The sequence below is a fragment of the Bos javanicus genome, chromosome 20 (assembly GCF_032452875.1).
Source record: "Bos javanicus breed banteng chromosome 20, ARS-OSU_banteng_1.0, whole genome shotgun sequence".
In the NCBI taxonomy this organism is placed as follows: Eukaryota; Metazoa; Chordata; class Mammalia; order Artiodactyla; family Bovidae; genus Bos; species Bos javanicus.
This window is the reverse complement of record NC_083887.1, coordinates 27,590,478-27,613,408: the sequence shown is the minus strand read 5'-3', so window position 1 is coordinate 27,613,408 and position 22,931 is coordinate 27,590,478. Positions and strand designations below refer to the sequence as shown.

Below are 22,931 nucleotides of genomic sequence, written 5' to 3'. Positions count from 1 at the left end.
TGCAGTAATTGCCTTTTAAAGGGAGCCTGCCTCTTTAAACTGTTCATTCTACTTGATTTGGTGAGAATTTCATCTTCGGGCCTGTTGCTGTGACACCGAGTTGACCTCATAGGTGTTGACCTGACCCCGGGGGTCCTGGAAAAATGCAAGATTTGTAACATACAGATCTGAGGGCCCTTGGCCCAGGAAGGAGAGTAGAAATAGAACAGGGTTGGCCCGGAGTGGGGGCCACAGGTAGGAAGGCTGACAAAGTTTCCAAACCTGCTTTCCGGTCTTGAATGGAACTGTCCTGTGTATAATCCGCCGGGAACCCTGGTGGTGAAAAATCTACAGCTCTTCCCCCTCTGCTTTTCTGGCAGAATTCTCTTAAGAATTCTGTCAGGGGGATGGGAGGGGTTGTGACTTAGCTTGCGGGGAAGCCAAGCCAGTGGTGGCAACTTCTGTTAGTGCAACCTGGGCTCTGCTGTGGAACACGTAGAGTATTGGGAGGGGGTCAGGAGCATACCCCAACTGTCTTTTCTCTAGAGGCCGGGCAGCTCTAAAGAGTATCGGTTTTCCTTTTTTGGGGAGCAGATAGCATCGGGAACCATCCAGGTAGATTTAGTAGATCCAGGTAGAGTACGAAGGATCAGAAGCTGGAGAGACAGCCGAAATACCGAATTTCTTTATCCTCTTGACATAACTGTCCTCCGGGGACTGAAGTTCAACGCTCTCCGGCAGAATTCTTCTCCGCCTTAGTTGCAGACATCCCACGGGGGTAGTGTCTCTCGGTGTCACTGGGTGTTCTGCCTTTCCTTCCCTTGCAAGGCCTGTGACGGGGGGAGGGGAATCTGGGCCCCGATCTGGATCCTAGGAAAGGCGAGAAGGGAGGAGAAACTAGGAAGAACGATGCCACCCTTGCTGTAAACCGGGAGACAGAACCTGAGAGATGCGCCCCTTTGCTAACCCCGCCGTGTTGACTCGAGCAGGGGCGGAGGCCGCTTTCTTGGGTCCAGACTACTTAGCATTGACCTCTTAAGATTAGAGAGCGAGATTTCATTCTCCTTTTGCGTCCCGCACCCCTACCTCTGCCGCCTCTGCTTTGTCTGTCGAGGTCGCAAAGCGCTGGCCATTGTCCCATTTTCCCGGGATCAGCGCGGGCAGGCGGGCGGCCGGCCCGCGCTCACTGCGCCCCTTGCCCCGCAGCCGAGCCCATCTCCGCCCGGCAGCCAGCCCTGCGGCCCCATGTCCACAAGCAGCCCGAGAAGACCACCCGCGTGCGGACTGTGCTGAACGAGAAGCAGCTGCACACCTTGCGGACCTGCTATGCCGCTAACCCCCGGCCCGATGCGCTCATGAAGGAGCAACTGGTGGAGATGACCGGCCTCAGTCCCCGTGTGATCCGGGTCTGGTTTCAGAACAAGCGGTGCAAGGATAAGAAGCGGAGCATCATGATGAAGCAGCTCCAGCAACAGCAGCCCAATGATAAAACTGTGAGTGGGCCTGGGCCTGGCAGGGGGCTTGAGGAGGCCTGCGTGCTGTCTGCCCAGATGGGTTGGCTCTCTCCCTCCGGCTCCCGAGCAGGAGCTGGCCCTGGCGGCCCCTCACTCCCACCCGCACCCCGGGGAGAGGCCACTGGCCCCGGCCTACCCGCCAGGGCCCCAGATGCTCCCGGAGGCCCCTCTTGCTGGTTGGAGGCCCACCCGCCCCCAGCCCACATGGGTGGGCTCTCCCGCCCTTCAATTTCACCCCCTTGCCCCATCCCAGATCTAGAGGGGCAGTCGCCCCCACCGTGAGCAGAGAGGCCTTGAGCTGGTTTGCCAAAGTTGTGGTTGTCAGTTCCTCAGACACCCGAGGGGAGGAAGGGAGGAATCCTTGCTTTCCTATTTAATCCAGGGTCACTCTGGGTGCCCCTTGGTGGGAGGCCTGCTGCAGAGCCCCCAGGCCAGGAAAGTCCCCAAGTTGACCCATGAAAATAGGACACCCTCTGCTCCAGGTCAAGCCCAGGTCTCTAGAGATGTCAGGCCCCTGGCATCCCTGGGCCGGGACAGCACCCACCAGGCAGGCCTCCTGGTTAAGTTAAAGAGTTTTTGTTTTTTTTTTTTGGCTTTTCCTTTTTACTGCTTAGGCCCTATTTTTAAATGCCATAAAACCTGCTGTCATTAAATGTGGCAGACCAGCCAAGCCTGGGCCAGGGCACTTTCGAAGTTGGTTAGTGCATAACAGCACAATAGCTGCCAGACCTAAATGCTTGGAAGTGGGGGTTGGCTCCCAGAGAATTGCCTGGAGAAAATCTAACCAAAAGTCTGATTCACCGAAACTGCCCAGAAAACCACCATGTCTAGAGGCTGAAGGGAGGCCCTTCCTGCTCCAGTTTTCTGCTGAGATGCTGTGGCTTGGGAAGGCAGACAGGGGAAACTGAGATGACTACTGAATATAAGAGGAAAGAAGAAAGTTCAGACAGAATTTCACTTCCTAAGGTTCAAGCATAGCTAATAGCTCAGCCCACAGAAGCAGAAAAACAAAACATAATAAAACAAAACTGAACCCTGGCTAATATCCATAGGTGCAGCAGATTAACTGAGTCAATAAAGGCAACTATATAGATAAGATAATACCAGGGTATATTTGTTTAGCCTGCACAGACAATGGAGGGAGGGAGTTTGCTCATTAACATGTTGGGGTTGGGGGTTGCCTATTCACAGAATATCCAAGGGATGACAGGAACTCCCATGGTGGCTGCCAGTCCGGAGAGACATGACGGTGGCTTACAGGCAAACCCAGTGGAGGTGCAAAGTTACCAGCCGCCTTGGAAAGTACTCAGTGACTTCGCCTTGCAGAGTGACATCGATCAGCCGGCTTTTCAGCAACTGGTAAGTGTCAGCTCCCAGGTTGGGGAGGCTGAATCTCCAAAGAAAGGAGATTCTGATCAAACTGTCACACAATTAAAGATTCTGGGAGTATGGAGGGGGCCACTCTAGCCCCAGGGTTGGGGAGAGCCTAGGGAGGCCTGGTGGAAGGAAGGAATGCAAGGAAAACAGGCCTCTTGTGAGTCTATTCTATGAGACTTCGTAATGTGACCATTTACGTTGAATTTTCTATCAGTCAGGCCTGCTCTTAGAGATTAGCTTCAAGGTACCTAACTCACTAGACACAATGTGGGAAGGGGTGTACTGGGTTGCAGCATCATACATCTCCAACTTGTAGAGTCAAAAGGGACATTAGAGATCATCTTGGCATTTTGATCAGCAGCTAGTAAATATACTCCTTCCTCAGCTCCTAGAGAATGATCTTGTTAAGGCCCTAAATCAAGGTGATTATAATAATAATCAGTGTTGTTATACATAATCAATTTTATTATCAGTGGTTAGCGGGCACCCATATTGCAATTTTCAAACCTATCAATAAAGAGTTCAGTTATTCAGAGATGTGACTGATGCTTTTTGTAACTATATCCCTTTCTGGGACTGTATCTTAATCTAAAATGTTGGACTGCTTAAACATTTTTTTAGGGTATAAGTTCAAATAGCATACACAGTCATATTCTGTGCGGCATGTATAGCAAATGGAATCAGAGTTCTATCAATCGGATAAGAATATAAAAGCCTCTCTTAGCATTAATGTTTTACACATCCAGAGAAGAGAAAATCAACTCACCTTTCATCTACAAAAGGCTTAAGGGTAAAGATAACTAAGATTATTAAGTGTATGTCCTTGTGTTATGACATATGTTCATAAGGCTTTTTTTTCCTTAAATAATAAACAGCCCTATAGAATCTTGTTCTATAAAACATGATCCATCATAAAAACTTGTTCCCTTCTTTGAAAATAAAGCTTGATTTGAGGTTAGTATTTTACCCTCACATTTACCTGGAGGGCATTTTCTTTCTTTGTGGCAACAGTTGGGTTATGGACCACAGGCAGTGCATTAAAAAGGGCTTGGCCCAGGTGTCTGTTTGCAAATGGGCCAGTCTAAAGGAGGCGAATTTGAAAAGTCCCTTGACCGTCACAGGGGGAAAGTTCAATAAGGTAGGAAGAAAGGTAGACCCTGGAATTAGGAAAAAGAGCTGATTTTTAGTGTCACGTTAATCTTGCCAGTTATTTGGATCATAGAAGGCAGGTAAGGGGAGGTTTCAGGGCAGCCAAGTGTTTGCACCTTCTGAATCTTTAGTGTCAGCTGAGAGCAGCCAAAGAGTGGGGCGGGGGCGGGAGTGTTGAGAGCAGAGTGGAGAAGAAGGTTTACAACAGCAACACAATACTTTGGACTTAAGAGAAGGAGCCAGATATTTATAATATGGGTGACGTTATAATATATGGGTCTCCTCTTGGAAGGAAGAGCCTGATTGAAAGAGAAAAAGAGGCCAAAGGCAGCAGGACCAACAAGAAGGAAGAAAGCCCCTGCTGTGAACTCTCTGAGGAGTTAATCATTGTTCTCTGGAGCCTCCTCTGAATCTCCCATCACAGGATCTAAGCGTTGTGTTATGGATTTTTCAACTGGAGAAGAGAGGCTTTGATGCCTGGAGACTGAGAACTCGCCTGCTCCCAGGGAAACATGTAGCCGGCAGGATAATTTTATTTTCAGCATGCATGGTAGAGTTGCAATGCCATTTTACAGTGGGAAACACATTTGTTCTTAAATAATTTAATGCAACATAATGTTGGGAATTCAGTTTCATTTAAAACAGATCTCTTGGAAGATGGGAAAGTGAGAGGATTTCTTCTCATTTTTTTTTCCTTATAGGTTTTCTTTAAGCCTGTTAAAATTCAATTATATGTGCAGATATCTCTATATCTATCTGTCTGTACACACACACAAGACAAGTTTATAATCCTTTTGTGAATACGATCATAGCCTCCTTTATTCATGTCTCAACCTTCTATGCAGGTTAATTTTTCAGAAGGAGGACCGGGCTCTAATTCCACTGGCAGTGAAGTGGCGTCGATGTCCTCTCAGCTCCCAGATACACCTAACAGCATGGTAGCCAGTCCAATTGAGGCATGAGGAACATTCATTCAGACGTATTTTTTTTTTCCCTGTTGGAGAAAGTGGGAAATTATAATGTTGAACTCCGAAACAAAAGTATTTAACGACCCAGTCAATGAAAACTGAATCGAGAAATGAATGCTCCATGAAATGCACGAAGTCTGTTTTAATGACAAGGTGATATGGTAGCAACACTGTGAAGACAATCATGGGATTTTACTAGAATTAAAACAGCAAACAAAACCCAAACCCAACATAACGCTATCCAATGACCTTAGGAATACTGAAAGAAAAAAAAAAAAAGACGTTTTTGAAACGTAGAGGATTTATATTCAAGGATCTCAAAAAAAGCATTTTCATTTCACTGCACATCTAGAGAAAAGCAGAAATAGAGATTTTCTAGTCCATCTTATTCTGAATGGTGCTGTTTCTATATTGGTCATTGCCTTGCCAAACAGGAGCTCCAGCAAATGAGCAGGAAGAGAAACTGGCCTCTTTGGCTGAAAGAGTCCTTTCAAGAAGGTGGAGCTGCTTGGTTTGCGATGTTTTTAGTTGACTTTAACAAGGGGTTAATTGAAATCCTGGGTCTCTAGCATGTCCTGTAGCTGATTTCTTTTTTCCTTTTGCCCCTCCCCCCTCTTTTTTTTTTGAGATCCATCCTCTATCAAGAAGTCTGAAGCGACTTTAAAGGTTTTTGAATTCAGATTTAAAAACCAACTTATAAAGCATTGCAACAAGGTTACCTCTATTTTGCCACAAGCGTCTCGGGATTGTGTTTGACTTGTGTCTGTCCAAGAACTTTTCCCCCAAAGATGTGTATAGTTATTGGTTAAAATGACTGTTTTCTCTCTCTCTGGAAATAAAGAGGAAAAAAGGAAACTTTTTTTTTTGTTTGCTCTTGCATTGCAAAAATTATAAAGTAATTTATTATTTATTGTCAGAAGACTTGCCACTTTTCATGTCATTTGACATTATTTTTTGTTTGCTGAAGTAAAAAAGAAAAAGATAAAGGTTGTACCGTGGTCTTTGAATTATATGTCTATTTGTTTTGTCTTTTTTTTTTCTTAAATATTATGTGAAATGAAAGCGCCATATGTAGAATTATATCTTCAGGACTATTTCACCAATAAATGTTTGGCATAGATAAATAAATAAATGCAATGATCCAGGGTCCCTCTTTTATATGTTTACAAGTTAAGTCATTAAAATGTCTGAAATTAAGGACTGCATGTGAATGGGGTAAACGGACATACAATAGGTGTGATATTTTATTGCAAATAGTTAAGGTGGAGCTTGCAAATTTGCATTTCAATAGTTGGGGAAAACTGGTCGGAAGCTTATAACTCTCAGCTGTGATAATGTTATTGGCTTTTTAAAAAATATCCTCAGTCCTGTTCCCCACCTTTCTTTCCTCCTCTTTTCTTGCCCTACCCTCCATCCTATCCTATGCCACCCCACCGAAAATAGGAAGAAGGTCCTGCTTAAAAAGGATTTTGATCGAGTCACTATTTTTACCTTAGAATGCTTTCTACCAAAGTCGCCTGCTTAGGATTATTGAAATGACCCATATTTCAAGTATAAGCTCTTGCTAAAAGAGAGGCTTTCTGCCTAGCCAGTGAAGTATGACCATTATTTACCAGTGGCGGCTGTCAGCCGATAGAGAAATGCTGCTTTATTTGCGCAGAAGACCAGGCCAAGAGAGGGGAGTTTTCTCACCAGTTCCCAGACGAGCCAGCGTGGGTCTTTGCTTGCCTCTCCCTCCCACCGCCGCTTCCAACTCGTTTCCTACGCGCCCCCTCCCCTTCTCTCTCCCCCGACTCCGACCCCCCAGACCTTAGGAGGGTGACGGGTTAGGGTGGAGAAGCGCTGCGGGGGCTCGGTCGGGAACTGCCTTTTATGGGCAGGGGTCCGTGTAGCGTGCTCCGCCGCCCCGTCGGCGGTCTGAGTTTCGTGGACGTGCGGGCTCCACACCTTTCCCGCTGGCATTGAGCCGTAGCTCCTGTGCTAGAGGCAGAACCTAGGGACGGAGAAATGGCCCTGCTCGAAATCAGCTGGCTTCTCGGTTCGTTTGCGGGTATAGAGCCAGGATTTGGGGCTCCACCCTGTCCCCTCTGCTCCCCCCACCCCGCCACCATGATACCCTGGCTCTTTAGAAACGGGATGCATTTGTACGCACGAGTGTAATGCCTTTTTAAACATCTGACAACTCGTAATAAACACGAAAGCTAACGTACCCTCAATCGTGTGTCTCTGGCGTGCGCCCCTACGGACCCTTGGCGAGTGGGGCATGCCCGAGGCTGGGCTGGAGACGGAAGAGCCCCGCGGCTCCCCACCTCTCAAGTCGCTTTCACCCTCTCCAAATCTGCCGCAAGTCGGGAAACGAGCTTCAATTAGGCTTTTGTTTGGCCTCGTTCTACATAACGGGTTAATTACAGGCTCTAACGTGGGGGCAGAGAGAAAACAAACTTTGCATTGAAAATGCTACAGTGCATTAGACATGCCCGTTGATTACTTTGATTGTTGTGTCTAATTCTTGACAGAGGGGTAATAATTTGGCCGGCAGTAATAATGGCTTGTAGTCGTCCGTTGAGAAAAACACGAGTTATGTCTTATCTCACAGGGATCGAGAAAGGCTCCCCCCAACCCCTTTTTTTTTCTTTTCTTTCCTGTCTCACTCCTCTGTCTCTTGGACCAAACTGGACTTTTCAGCTTCCCATTCACTGTTCCTATTCACCTGTCTTTTCGATTTTAATTTTTCCTCACAGTCATACCTGGGATATGTGCAAGGATGGCAGGTACAACATGAATCTGGCGTCAGGAGCCCAAAGTTATCCATTGCCCAGGCCCTGGTTTGAAAACTGTTAAATCCTCTTCCCCAGGCATAGCCTTTAGTAGACACTTGAAAACCTTAGGGCTTAGAGACGGGGGAATTAGGAATTGAATGCAGTGGAGGTACTTAAGTGAGGCACACATCTTTGTGATAGATTTTCATACTGACATTTATTTCTAAGATTAGGTGTGTGGGGTGGGGGGTAAGGGGAGATACTATTGTATCTCCTGTGTAGATACCTGTCTATTCTGAAGTCCACAGCTCGAATTTAAGTACAGTAATTTGTGAGGGAAGTGTTGAATGATTTTGTTTCACTTGGTAGATTCAAGATATTTTCTGCCTGTTGGCTGAGAATGGATTGACTGGTCGATAGCGTTCCAGTTCTTGTATTATTCATATGAAAGGTGTGTTCCCTTCTAGACTCCTCAGCATGTTCTCTAAAACGTGTAGCTGAGATGTCTTCTTGTTTGCAAACCATCTTCAGCACATACTCTCCTTTTCCATGCACACCTCTGGAGACCGAGTTTTGAGTGGTGCTCTTCTAATGAAATTCCTCCTGTTTGCCATTATCTTTGATCCTCCCTCCCCTTATTACTCTGAATTCTTCCTTCTGGACATTATGACTCATTTCCTCTAGCTTCTGCAAGCTAAAATTGAATGCAACCAAAAAACATCCAGGACACTCTCCTTAAATCAGAGAATCCGTATCAACATCTATACTCAAAACGACTGGATTTTTTTTTCTCCCTATTGTTTCAGAGCAATAACATCCTGTATGACAGTTTACTATATCTGTCTTTCCCTTGCATCAAATGGACCTGGGTTTTCTTACTGTTTAGAAAGAAGGTCTTCTCAAGTTAGAATCATACTTAAAGAGATTTTTTTTTCTAGGTTGAAATAACACTTTCAGTTATTTGAGATTCTGTGTGGGTGTGTGTACCCATTTCCCAATTCATAACTTTTTTGGAAGTCAAGATTTTGTGATGGCCTGCTGCTCTTCACTCTGATCAACTTGTTAAACTCATCTATTGACTTCCTTTCTGGTCTGTCTTACCTTTTGACTAAAAGGCATAGTGTGCTTTTTAAGGTACCTCAAAGTACTTGATATTTTTCTAGCACCTTGAATTTTTAACCCTTAAAAACAGTCTTATTGAAATCTCTTTTAAAAGTCCCATGTGGATTTTCCCTTTTCTTAAAAAAAGAGGGGAAAAAAGTAAAACTAGGTCCAAACCACCAGAAGAGCTAAATTTGGATGAAACACAGCCAGTTTGGGTCTAATCTCACCCCTAATACAAGTAAACTATCTGAGCAGAAAGTACTTATTTTCTTATCTGTAAAGTTCAGTTTATTTCACTTTTGTAAAAGAGATTTATAATCCAAATTATGCTTGGGTTCTATTCATTAAAGACTATTTACTTCCTCACTGCTAATCAACAATTAAAGATTATGTCACAACATGGCAAGTCATTTTCTTTGTGGGCACTGGGAGAAAGGGAGAGAGGATTTTTTCTTTTCTTTTATGTTTTTGTCTTTAAAGTGTTACTTTCAAAAATGACTCCAAATCCTGAATTCTCATTAACTATTTAAAATAAAAAAATTAACTTGTACAGTGTGAGTTGGTGTTTTTAAAGTAAAATGCAAGTAGTTAATTCAGGGCGCTGGCAGCCGATTCTGTTTACTGATCTTTTCTGATTGTTGTTTTCTTGATAACCGAGCAAGCCACTGAATGGCTGTTTGAGCCCAGGCGCCACAAACATAAACTTCACAGCTTACAATGTCCCAAGTCGTGATGGAGGATCTCTCCACACCTCCCGGAGACTTCTGAAGTGTAGACAGAGAAGTTGGTTCACGGGAAGCGAAGGAGGGGGAGGGGCGGGAGGGGAGGCTGCTGAGTGTTTGCTGGGAGCATTGTTACTATCACATCCTTTAATTTTTATGGCGCTTAAGCCGTTGGCTCAGAGAACCCAGTCTCTGTGCATTGGAGAAGCCAGGCTCTCCCAGGAACCCCACTTAAAGGCTACTTGATTCTTTTAAATTTTTTACAATTTATTTTGCAAGTCTTTCTGCATAATTATGCCTCTGCAAAAGCTCTCAGCAATGATAAGCAAAGCATTCTGAAAAGAAAACCATTCTCCCCCCAAAAGAGGATGCCTATGATTTTGGGGGTGGGGGGGTGGGGCATGGGGGTAGGGGGATTGTGGGGTAAGATTTCTTTTCACCAGGTGGGAAGAAAGGCACCTTAACCTGAGCTTTAGGACAGCCCCAAGCAGAGATTCTGCTCAGCCCCTCTGCATGCCTAGGACCCTCTTTCCCTTCCACTGAGCAAAAATTGGTGCTCATTTTAAGGCGATGTTATTTGTGGATTTGATTGAATTGCAACTTATTTTTCCGGTCTTTCTAGGGGCTTCTCCCCACTGGTGTGTTTCTCACCTCCAGAGAGCAGGGCAGAGCCGGGCTGCACTCGGGTTTGGGTGTTAGGAACGGGAGTGTGTGTGTGTGTGTGTGTGTGGTGGGGGGAACCCGACACCGGGACACCGGTCTAACCAGCCCTGTTTCTCCCGCGGGCAAGCCAGCCCTTGATCCCTTAACGTAGGGACAGTCGTGGCACCGGAGAGGAAAAAAGGGTGTTGCTGGCCCCGTCTCTTTCAGGGGTTGATCAGGTTGGCAGATCTGGAGGGCTAATCCAAACAAGGCGCTTGACTTGTGAGGTCGCGAGTCTAGACAGAGCTGGTGGCTCGGCGGCTCCTTATCTTTCCCTGGAATCAGCCGAAGAGGCGCTCCCCGGGCCACTGCGCCCGGCTCGCCCCGGCCGGAGCCACCGCGCGGCGCAGACGGCACAACAAACACAGCACCTGAGGCTTTACAGCTCGCTTTATTGTTTAATGGGGAGGGCCGCGAAGCAGTCATTTGTTTTCTCGGCCCCCGAGCCGGGCAGTTCTGCGTGGCGGCGGGCCTCGGACGCCGGGTGGGGGGCTCGCCAGCCCCACCGTCCTCTCGGTGTCCTCGGGCCCCCGCGCGCGCGCGGTGGCTACCCGGGCCCGAGGCCAGCCGGAGACCCCAGAGCTGCCCGCATCTGGATCTGAACCCGGGGAGTGAGGGGTGGAGGGGCTGTGGGAGAAAGCTCAGCGTGAGTGTCCTGGACTGCTCCGGTATCTCTTCCTGCTGCCTGGAAATGACAGTTTTGCGCTATCACCACTTATGGTCTTCGGGGTCAGTGGGCTCTGACTCAAGGGTGATCGATAAAAACATTTAGTTCAGTAATAAGCTTCTCCCCCCGCCCCCCACCATGTACCGAGAAAGATGCGTCACCATCTTGGACAGGGTGTCCCTGAGCGGCGAGCGCCCTTTCTTTTCCCAGCAAGCACAGAAAGTGGCGTGACTTTCTTGTGTTTTCGTGACCACTTCACTGGGCACACCGTGGAATCCTGCCTTGATCGTCCAACTGGCTTCCACCACAGAGCGGCTAACACTGCCGTCCACTTGGGAGCCGGGGGACCATTGGGAAAGCGCTTGCCCTTTTCGGAATGACGAATAACCCAGCTTGGGGATTTATAATCCAGGATTTTGTGGCTTGCATTTCAAATTAATTGAGTACGATTAAGTTAATTATAATTTTGGTCCTTCCCTGTGGCGTTTTTCTCTTGTTTCAAAAAGAAGGGAGGGTTTCTAGTTACATCTGGCTACTCACTATTCTAGTTTGCAAACATTGTACGTGTATATGTGTCCTTGGCATGGAATAGATAATACTGCCTCTGTTTAAAAACTAACCATCAGTGGAGGTCAGGAAAATTGGTTATGTGCTTCACGTGATAGTAATACAGACAACCCCATCTCCCAGCTTTGAGGTAGATGAGTTCACATCATGTTCTTCCCTGCCTGGTCCCAGTCTCACCAAAGTGTCAAATAAAAAAAGACAAAACTCAAGTTTTCCTGAAATGAAAGAATTTCCATAGGGAGCTTTAAAGAAAAATTTTTTTATTTCTCCAGAAAATAATCCTTAACTGTAACTCAGGCACTGACTTTCCTTTTTCTCATGGGTAAGAATTGCTGTTTATTTTGAACTGTCACAAATACAAGTGTTGTTTGAAACTTGTTAAACTTAGCAGGTATATGGAGATAATACTAGACAGGCCACTGAATATGATAAGGTAAAATATGGTGGGAATGAACTTTTAGGGGCTATAAAGGAATTTAGTTTTTCCCAATAGTTTTTCAATTAATCTCTTCAAAATGTTTCAACTATTTTTTCACATTTCTGTAATATCATACAGTAAACAGTTGTTCAAGGTGCGTTAAAGACATGACTAGCAAAATGCTACTTGTGCAGGTACTGGTCTGCAGTTATTTTGCGTATAGTCTCAATTAGTTTTAGATAAGTTTTTTTACCTTTAGTAAAAAAAAAAAATGCCCACACTTAGTTAAAAATACATTTTGTCTTAGAAATTTCAACAATTACTTATTAGATCAAATATTGATTTGTTTTTATTATATACAGGAGGTTTGTTGTAAAAATAGGTTTAGCATACTAAAAGGAATATCTGACTTTGGGAGAAAACGATCAGGAAATAGAAAAAAAAAGTTATATTTGGGATGAGAGCGTATATTACTTTGAAACAGTATATTTTAAGCAATAAAAGAGAAAGTGCCTGTTGGCCAAATAGTTAAAATCTCATGTTAAATTCAGACTATAATTGATTGTTATTTGAAATTATGTAACAGTTGTCCAAAAATTTTTGTTGCGGGGATATAAGTTCTCAAGAAGAAATACTTGAAATAAAAATAAACTGGCAACCTAAATAACATTTAAGATTTAATTCATCAAACAAAATGAGTGACTTTATTTGTAAAATACAATAATTTTCTTCCATTAATGATGAATGCAGATGTCTAAAATAATTAAATGTAGAGAATACTTTATTGTCAGTTTCTGGAGAATGAAACTGATTATCATTTTTTGGAGAGTAAAAATACAGAGTAAATTCTGAAATCATTCATTTACTTTCTTCAGTAATGTATGGAAATACTTTAGAGACTTATTGCTTAGACTTTTATTTTTGTATCAAAGTACATTTCCTATTTTAAGACTATGCTGCATCTTTGAAGACTTTGCAACTTCTGAGATACTTGTCACTAAGGCATTCTATGCATGACCAAATATCTACCTGTTTACCAGAAGTTGAACACTTGGATGAAGGATTGTAAATCACTAATAAAAATTCACCTTTTAGCTCTATTATCCCATCAATGGATTCATAGGTCTCATTAATGTTAATGGAAAATGTCCTTTTGTGTCATTTGCAAAACAGGGCTTGGACATATTTCACCCAGCAATGTCTTTATAGCAAGTATGTCAAGGCCAAAACGACCTAAGAAGTAATTTCAATCACATCTGGGCCTAAATAATATATTAATCTCACAGGTGAAAATGAGCATATGAAGTGGTAAGATTAGAATTGACTTTAAAAACAAACACTTTTTTTTTTAAAAGGCTTGAAAGTATTTCCCCCATCTTTTAGAATTCTGAGAATAACCCTTATTAGTTACCTGATAGTTTAGAAATTTTCCTGCCAGGCAAATCATATAACTTCTCTACCACTGAGATCTAGGACCAAAGCTGGTCCTAGAAATACTGCTTACTCACCATATAGGAACTTGTTTTTAATGAATTATTTACTGGAATTTGAGTGATGCTTTGTTTATTTGTTTTCATTTTGTAGTGGTGATGGACTCTGTGAAATCATTCTTGTGGATAAATGCGTTCATTTGTAATGTGTATTATGGCAGCCTTTGGCCCTAGAATACAGTTTTCTCTAGGGCCAAGCCAAGTGGCTGTATTAGAATAGAATCTGTAACATTACAGAATTGAATGATGGTCAGAGTATAAATGATGAATATTGTTCATTGTGAATGCTGTTTTGGTTATATTCAAGTTAAACACTTCTAGAATCATTGTACTGTCAAAGAATATTTTAAGTCTTCTTTATAGGGAGTATCAGGGAAGGAGGCTGTTTCTCCTAGAGCAAGAGATGCAGAGTGGTTGTTTCTGCCATGACATGACACTTTTCCATCTGTAAAGCACTTTACAGTCGTTAGTTATGCATGAGAGGCACTGAGCCTGTTTTCCTAATGACTTCTCTACCTGTTTCTCAGCACAATTCTCAGTTCCCTTGTCTTTCCCTCATATGTGTAAGAGCAGAACATCAAAGAAGCAATATTTTGTCCTTGATGGCTTTAGTGAGGACTATGTTAGATCAGAGAATGGAAACTGTTTCATAGACATTTTCAGTGAGGTCCACTCTCCTTACTTCCAGGAAGTGAGGGGAGATGCTGAATGGGGAAGTTGGTGAGTTCAGTTGACTACTAGCAACATTGTCCCTCAGTTCAGTTCAGTTCAGTCGCTCAGTCGTGTCCAACTCTTTGCTACCCCATGAATTGCAGCACACCAGGCCTCCCTGTCCATCACCAACTCCCAGAGTTCACTCAAACGTCCGTCAAGTCGGTGATGCCATCCAGCCATCTCATCCTCTGTCGTCCCCTTCTCCTCCTGCCCCCAATCCCTCCCAGCATCAGAGTTTTTTCCAGTGAGTTAACTCTTCGTATGAGGTGGCCAAAGTACTGGAGTTTCAGCTTTAGCATCATTCCTTCCAAAGAACACCCAGGACTGATCTCCTTTAGAATGGACTGGTCCCTAATCTCCTTAAATAAGGGACTCTTAAACTTTTGATTTCAGGACCCCTTTACACTCTTTAAAATTATTGAGAATCTCAAAAAGTTTTGGTTTATGTGAGTTATATTTGTCATTGTTTACTGTATAAATTTTAAGTGAGAATTTTGAAATACTTATTACTTGAAATAATATGCCATAGGATCACATAAATTACTTTTTAATGAAAAATAAGTATAGATTGCAAAGCAAAAAATCTAGTGAGAAGAGTGGTATATAGTTTTCTATTTTTGCAAACCTTTTAGATATCTGGCTTAAAGAAGACAGCTTAATTCTCATATCTGCTTCCTCATTCCAGCTGTGGTCATATCACATCCTGTAGCCTCTGGAACAGTTCATGTCCTCATAAGAGAATGAAAGTTACAAGGTAAAAAATGTCAGCGTTATTATTATGAAAAGACTTTTGACCTCATAGACCCCCTGAAAAAGTTTCAGAGATACCTCCTAAGAGGTCCCCAGATCACATACTGAGACCCTTTGCCTTAAAAATGTGCTTTTACAAAAGGATTATAGAGAAACTACTGCATGAATTTAATTTAATTGCTTAGGCTAAGTTCTAGTGATATGGGTTTGCTTTCAAGGCAAATCTCGGTTGCAGTTTTACTTTGTGACTTTTCAATTCCATTATCAAACACTGATCTGAAAATCGCTTAGATCCAGGGCCTTGAAGAAAAAAAAAATATTGTGATATTATATAACTGAAAATTTAAGACTTCTTTCTTAGAACCTTTAGGAGAAACAGACCCATGAGTGTGGACTAGCAAATGTCATATGTGCTGGACTCATTTCTCCTTCACTTTAGTGAAGCTAGAGGATGCTGAGCACAGAAATCCATAGCAAACAATTCTGACGATGTATGTGAGAATTGCTAGCCAAAGCATTTTGAGACAACAAATTAAAAATGATGGTTATAATTTGAAAAAGTCATTTGGATTTAGGAATGAAATAAGCTTATGAGATGAAAGACTAAAGTCTAGAAAAGCAACAAGTCAAGGATCACAGTGGTTCAGGCAGGGGATGGTCTTTTTTGATTTGGCAGGAAGAGAACAGAAGGAATTGGTCTAAAAAATATTCTGAGAAACTAACTGATGTGGAGCAGACTGGCAAGTGTCTCATCAGAATGTGTTTTTCCCTTTTCATAAGCTCTTGAATAATAGGCTCATATCCCAGGTTCCCTTACAGGTGTGTGTTGGCGGAGGGGACACATGATTACATCTTTACCAGTGGAATCTAAGCAGAAATAATGTAGGTTATTCTAGGCTTGAGCATGTGATTCATTCATGTTTTCTTTTTCCGTCTAACTAGCTGGAGCCCAAGAAAGTCCAGCTTTGAAAGGACAGATGATGAAAGTGCCCTATGGGTATGGTGGCTCAACATGATAGAAATAACTTATGTTCTAAATAATTTCAGGGACTGGCATGCCCAGCTTCCCAGTGGAGCTTGAAATAGCTCGAACTATAAGTGAGAAGTAATTTTTTATCTTCTTTAAGCCATTAAGTTATTTTTAGGTCTATTTATTACTTAAGCCTAGCTTACCCTAATACAATACTGAAACTCCAATACTTTGGCCACCTCATACAAAGAGCTGACTCATTGGAAAAGACTCTGATGCTGGGAGGGATTGGGGGCAGGAGGAGAAAGGGACGAGATGGATGAGATGGCTGGGTGGCATTACTGACTCGATGGACGTGAGTTTGAGTGAACTGCGGGAGTTGGTGATGGACAGGGAGGCCTGGCATAGTGCGATTCATGGGGTCGCAAAGAGTCGGACACGATTGAGTGGCTGAACTGAACTGAACTGAATATAATAGGATATAGACTAGAGCATTGAGGTAGTGAGAAATCGAAGGATGGTTCTAAAATTCTGAATCTGAATGACAGATTCTGAATGAATCATGTATTTATTTACTGAGTCATTCACTCATTCATTAACCCATTATAATTCTGATCTTATAGTTACTTCATCCTAGGTAGTGTTTTATATGTTGGCTATATAGCAATAAACACGAAGCTTTCATGAAATTTATATTTTTGTGATGCATTCAAATGACATACAAATAAATGCATACTACAGTGAAGGCAATAATAAATGCTCTGAAGAAAAATCAAGCATATTTTAGAAAGGGAGACAGAATTTGAGGTAGAGTGATCAAGTACAACTTCTCGGAAGAGGTGACATTTGAAGAGATAGTGAGCACTGGAAAAAATGAAAATGAGATAATATATGTACTGTATCAATTCAGTATACTGAAACTGTATATTTGAGTTTAAATGTGCCCTTGATGTACAGAAAGAAATGGATCAATGTTAGAGAGGTAGCCGTAAATTATTAGTTTACATAACTTAGTGAAAACAAAAGAATCTCTGTAGAATTAAAAAAAGCAGGAAGACACAAGGAAAACAGTAATTCATCAGAGATATGTTTGGAAGAAAAGTGACTGGAAAGGTATAAGGAAAAAAGAAAGACAAAGCAACGTGAGAAATAAGTGAAGAGACCAGGGTGGTGATGAAGAAAAATAAATGACAATAGAAGTGTCTCAGGAACTAAAGCCAGAAGCCTTCAAAGGGGCAGGTATGAAAAGCTGTGCCCCATACATCAGAAAGATCAAGAAGATAAGGACAGAGAAAATGCCTTTGAACTTGGCTGAATTGAGATCATTGGATGCCATAAAGAGGCAAAGATGGAAGCCAGATTTAGAGGGGAATTAAGGGGAAAATATTTTAAATATAGTTCATCTAACTCTTCACCATTGTTATTGGACATTTATTGAGTGCAGTGATTCTATAGAGTGCTGCTCTGATAACCAAAGTATTCACTGAGTCCAGTTACCAGTTCTGTGAGGAGTGACAGAAGTACCAGAGCCTGGTACTTCTATTTTAGAAGGGCTCTGGAGGACAGAATTACCTAAAATGTTTTCAATTCCTTGGGCCGTCTGGCTTTGCTGATTTCAGGAAGACTCAAGTATCCACAATCTAAGCAGACAAACCAATTAGATGTTAAAATCCCAGAGGCTAGAACTAAGCTGTCAAAAGAGAGTGAGCGTGGAGAGGTCATTATGCAGTAATTATAAGAACCTAGGCAAAAACCTAAAAGAGAAAAAGGCGTATTGGCATGTTGTAAAACTCTTTGAGAGGTTAGCAATTTGCTTAGTTTTGTTGACAAGTAGGCTAGAATAGACGATGTTTCATCAGAAAGTAGGATTCCTTGCACTGTATATTATCATGCTATTGAAAACTCAGCTGAAAGCACTTTGAGAAAAAGCAACAGGTTTGAAAATCACCTGAAGTAAGGAAAAAAATACTTGGGCCTTAGAAACTCAAGTGGCAAGAAGCAAAGCCTTCATATATTTTGTCTTATAACTCATCATCCAGCTGATGTTTTTGCCAGTCTGAAAACACCACAGAATCAGATGGTATGTTGGTTTGTATCACAGAGGTGTCTGTGGGAAGAGAAAGCCAGTGGTAACATCGGCCATAATTTACCTCTCATGGATTGATTGCCTACCAAGAATATATATTTCTGTTAGTTTTATTTTACTCTCTGAGAAATGATAGGGTATATATGTACCACTACAGATGTGCATAAAATGTAGACACTTTGGAGGGAAAAGTAAAGTCTAAATCTATTAACATAAAAACATACTATGTATTAATAGTTAGATAATTTTAAAAGATTAAATACTTTTAATCCAGTACTTGGAGTATACACAAGAAGGTAAAACATAAAATCTTTGTTAAAAGAAGGAATGGATGGAGGAAGAAGAGAAAGGCTTATGTGATTATAAGGGCCAATGTAGAGGAAATAGGAAATCTCATCTGATGCGTAAATGCACAAGGTATAGTATGGAAAAGTGTGTAAAGACAAAGCAAAGGACTTTAGTAGGGATAGTTGAATTAGTCAGTTTTGAAAATGTTAAATCTTGATGAGTTCTTACTATTTTCCCCTAAAATGAGAGAGATCCCATCTCTCCCCAACCCCGATCTCTAATTTTGAGATTGTGTTAAAGTGCATCAAACAATAAAATGAAGACACCTCCATAACTGTAAAGGTTTTAGTTATTCTTTTCTTTGTGGAATCCAGAATTGGCATACAAAATACTTTCCAATACAATCTTCTGTTTTCTTCTGAATGAAATATCATTTGTGTTCATCTGATGAACTTTCTAAAATACGCATCATATAAAAAGTATATTAATAATGTAAATGTAATTTACCTGTTATAACTAAATTAATTTGATGGACAGGGAGGCCTGGCGTGCTGCGATTCATGGGCTCGCAAAGAGTCGGACACGACTGAGCGACTAATCTGATTTGATCTGATATTAGTTGTCTTTTTTTCCAAAGACAAAATTTTGGTTGTTTCTATTTGTGGAAAAAAAATGCCACAGCAATCCAAACTACATTCGTCTTCAGAAAAGTGGCTTTCTGAAACCAATTGATTAGAGAGAAAATCATTTTTCTTCAAAATGAATGATGATAAATCTATTTTTATGCTTGAGAGTTAATGAGAATTGTTTTCTTCCCCACTACCCACTATCTCAGACTGGCAGCTCTGAATTGCTCACTATTGCTTAGCAAGACTGTATGAGCATCATAGTCTAGAAAGTTATAGAGTTAAATAAATGTCTTGGTCTTGACATTATGCAATAAACTCTCAGAAGGAAACATGCCAATAAATTCACGACAGTTAGACTCTCTACATGAGTCCCCAAACCTCTTGGCATTCAATTAGCTCTATAGCAAGCCGTGCATAAGCCAGATGGGTGGCTAGATGACACAGGCAGTGAATGAGAACTTTTGTGACCCATCCTATGAAGTGTAGGCATGTTCTAACTGTGCCTAGAAGCCTTATCCTCAATGAATCAAGGCTTCCATTCCGATCTATAGCTATTGATCTGTAGCACATATTCTTATAGGCAACATGAATGCATATGGAATAAGAGAAAGACAGGGGAGCTTTTGAGTCATTAACAAGGTTGAAGTTTGCTGTCAGTAAAATAATCATGTATTTAGTCAGTTGGTATTGGGAACAAAGTGTGAGGCAGATAAGCAAATGGTTCTTCCTTCTTTTTTTTTCCCCCTTTCCTTCTTGTCACTAAAATGATACTTTTTGGGTATTTGGCTTTCTAAACTATTCTACTATATGTGTGTGCTCATTTGCTTCAGTTGTGTCTGACTGTTTGCATCCCATGGATGGAGGTCACTAGGTTTCTCTGTCCCTGGGATTCTCCAGAGGCAAGAATTCTGGAGTGGGTTGCCATTTCCGCCTCCAGAGGATCTTCACAACCCAGAGATCAAACCGGAGTCTCCCGCAGCTCCTGTATTCGCAGGTGGATTCTCTACCACTTGAGCCACCTGGGAAGTCCCACAGTCTTCTACTATAGTTGTTATTTAGTGATGTCTTCAGAGAAGGCAATGGCACCTCACTCCAGTACTCTTGCCTGGAAAATCACATGGACAGAGGAGCCTGGTAGGCTGGAGTCCACTTTTCACTTTCATGCATTGGAGAAGGAAATGGCAACCCACTCCAGTGTTCTTGCCTGGAGAATCCCAGGGATAAGGGAGCCTGGTGGGCTGCCGTCTCTGGGGTCGCACAGAGTCGGATACGACTGAAGCGACTTAGCAGCAGCAGCAGCAGAGAGGAACAGAAAAAGAGGGCTATTTCAAAGTTATGGCTGGACCTTAATAAAATGATGATGATGATGGTGAGGAGAGAGAGATATGTGATGTAGAGCAAAGACAGAATCAGGCAGCAGTCTTGGATATGAACACTTGCTGTTTGACCTTGGACATGTTACTTAGCTTCTCAGAACTTGTTTCCACGTGTCTAGGAATGGCTTGTTAGATTAGTTTGATGTGTGCCTGCTATGTAGGATGATTATTGTATTCTGAAGGGTGTGAGAAAAGTATTATTCTCTTGAGTGAATGTACTTAGTTCTTTGCATCTTTTTCTTTGTTACCTATTGAAATAGATACTGAGCCTTTGTGTTTTTTTCTTATTTTTATTTTTTACACTTGTTTTCCTTTCTGTGGTTACGTTTTCCTTCATGAGAATCCTTGTATGCATAAACTTCTATGGCTTCCTTTAACTGAGGAGAATATGCAACATTAAAAGGATTTTAGCAAATGACTAAAAGACAATTTTAAAGAATTACACCACCCTACCTAGCACAACCCATTCCCTTTTTTACATGTAGCTTCCCACAAGCACAGATTATCATATAGTTACGATTATAATGTATATGTATACCTATATTTACTGCATATATATTAAAGTATGAGTGAATATAAGATTATATCAATATCATATATATATATATATGCATTGTTTTCTACCTTTCTGCTCAATATCCCATAGTAAGTGTTATGTGCACTTCCAGAATCAAAAATACCTTGGGAAAATGGTTCTATTACATCTGTGGTTCTTTAAGCCATTTTCATTGGTGACCATTACACAGTCTTAATGCAGTAGTCCATTTAACATTTATTGTGTGTGCTTAATTATTTCATCACCTTTCTTGTGGCATAGACTCCTAACCTTTTAATTATGGGAAAATATTCAAGAGGTTAATGAAACAAGCCCCAGAGGAGCTTCTGGTACAGTGCAGTGGCCCAGGCTTATTTCCTTGGCTGAAATCTGATTGTGTGAAAGAATAGTGTGCACCTCAGTGTAGGCTAGCAATTCCGCCATCAGATAAATGATTGCGCCTTCACTGGGCTGGCTCCCTTTATTTGAGCTACTGGTTGTGGAGCTGAGAAACAGAAGCCTGCATGGAGAATGAAGGCCCAGACTTTTTTTTTTTTTTTAACTGAAATGTCAAGCTATGTGACTATGCCCGGCAGAAGACGACCCCCTGCGAGATGTGATAAGCCCCAGGCCTGCTCCACACACTCGCTGAAAATGCCGTGGGAGGGCTTCCCAGGCTGATGGAACTAATGACAGTAATAGCTCTGGGTAATTTGTCTTTTTCCTTACTGTGCACATTCTCTACATGGGGTGCACTTTACACCTACCACCGGGCTCACATCTGGAATGCTACCACCCTCTCAGGCCTGATTCAGCTAGGTTGAATTCTCCTAAAGCAAATCTGACCTCTAATTTTCTTAATAATTCAGGATTATGCTAATGTTACTCAGCAGCCAGTGAAGAGCAGTACAGGAGCACTGAAGAAAGCTTAAGCCAGCGTATTGGGCGCATGACCAAGTTTTCCCTGCATATTGAGTTAGAATTGTTTTCCTCTACAGCCTTCTAAGAGAGAAAATGTACATTTTGGAAAAATGTGTATTTTACATTATTTCTACATCATTTCCGGTTGTAGGACATCCTCTGCTTAAGAATTATTTTGTTTCTTTTTCTTGGTAAACGGATTTTCTACAGAGGATTTATAAGAATCCTAACGATAGGTTTGGGTTTTTAATTCTAACTGTAAAAGATACTTAGATAGTTAAAGAGACTGACAAAATAATTTCAGGAATAGATAAAGCAGACCTCACAGCAACTTAATCTCATAAATGCAGAGTGCTTTCAGGAATATTTTAACAATAAAAATCCTGTTTTAGTGCTGGTTCCATAACAAGAAGACTCTACTTTTAATATCATATTTATGTCTCATATTTTCTGTATGTATGTATAAAATAGCCATATTATTAAAAGTGTGAACATCAGAGCATATCTTTTAGAAAAACATAAATGGGCTTAAGTTTTTAAGAAATGTTGTATACATTAAAAGGGTCAGCTCTCCAAACCTAGCTCTCTGTGAATAAAGGGAGAATAAAATATCTTCATACATTAGTTTGTGAAAGATTCCCCCAGAGAGCAAGAGATTTTCAGCCATCCTGGAGTGTGGAGAACTACACTATTTGCCAGAAAAAATAGATATGCTTGTATTGGTATCTGAATCATTCTGTCAACATACCTGCAAAGTTATTTCTAAGTTATAAATAAACAGTTTTATTAGTTTTTTCTTCAATTCAGGTACAGAAAGGTGCTAGTGGAGCATTTTATTTCGAAGACTAAAGATTGTGCACAGAAACCCACAAATTACAAAATTTTTGTTAATAATTTATGTTTCTCACAAAGTAGAAATTGTAAATAATTTTCTATAAATAATGTCTGTGGCTATAATTGGTAAACAAAATGATAAATCATCAGCAATTGTGGCCTCTCTCTCAGTATCTCTATTGACTCAATTACTCAAAGTCCACACTGATTTAAAGGCAGAAGAGTTTGCATCTCTAAGTATCGAATCACCTTGGAATTTAACCATGGACTCAGACCACTCTGTTAAACCTAATAAGTATGTCCTAAACAGGTGGTGGGACTTCCCAGGTGGCGCAGTGGTAAAGAATTTGCCTGCCAGTGCAGGCAACGCAGATCTGGGTTCAATCCCTGGGTTGGGAAGATCCCCTGGCTT

The 22,931-nt window shown here is 41.7% G+C and overlaps 1 protein-coding gene across 2 annotated transcripts in view; it reads left to right on the top strand.

The window, feature by feature from the left end:
- Positions 1-22,931, top strand: part of ISL1 (ISL LIM homeobox 1) — a 60,639-nt gene that overhangs the window by 5,151 nt on the left and 32,557 nt on the right. Inside the window, exons 4-6 of one of the 2 annotated variants that reach the window (XM_061393562.1) lie at positions 1,186-1,472; positions 2,685-2,852; positions 4,865-6,119. In XM_061393562.1, the coding sequence (XP_061249546.1) occupies positions 1,186-1,472; positions 2,685-2,852; positions 4,865-4,981 (572 nt within the window). In that variant the 3' untranslated portion in view covers positions 4,982-6,119. Of the gene's footprint in view, positions 1-1,185; positions 1,473-2,684; positions 2,853-4,864; positions 6,120-22,931 lie in introns of those variants that run through there. The other variant, XM_061393563.1, reaches the window with a different exon arrangement.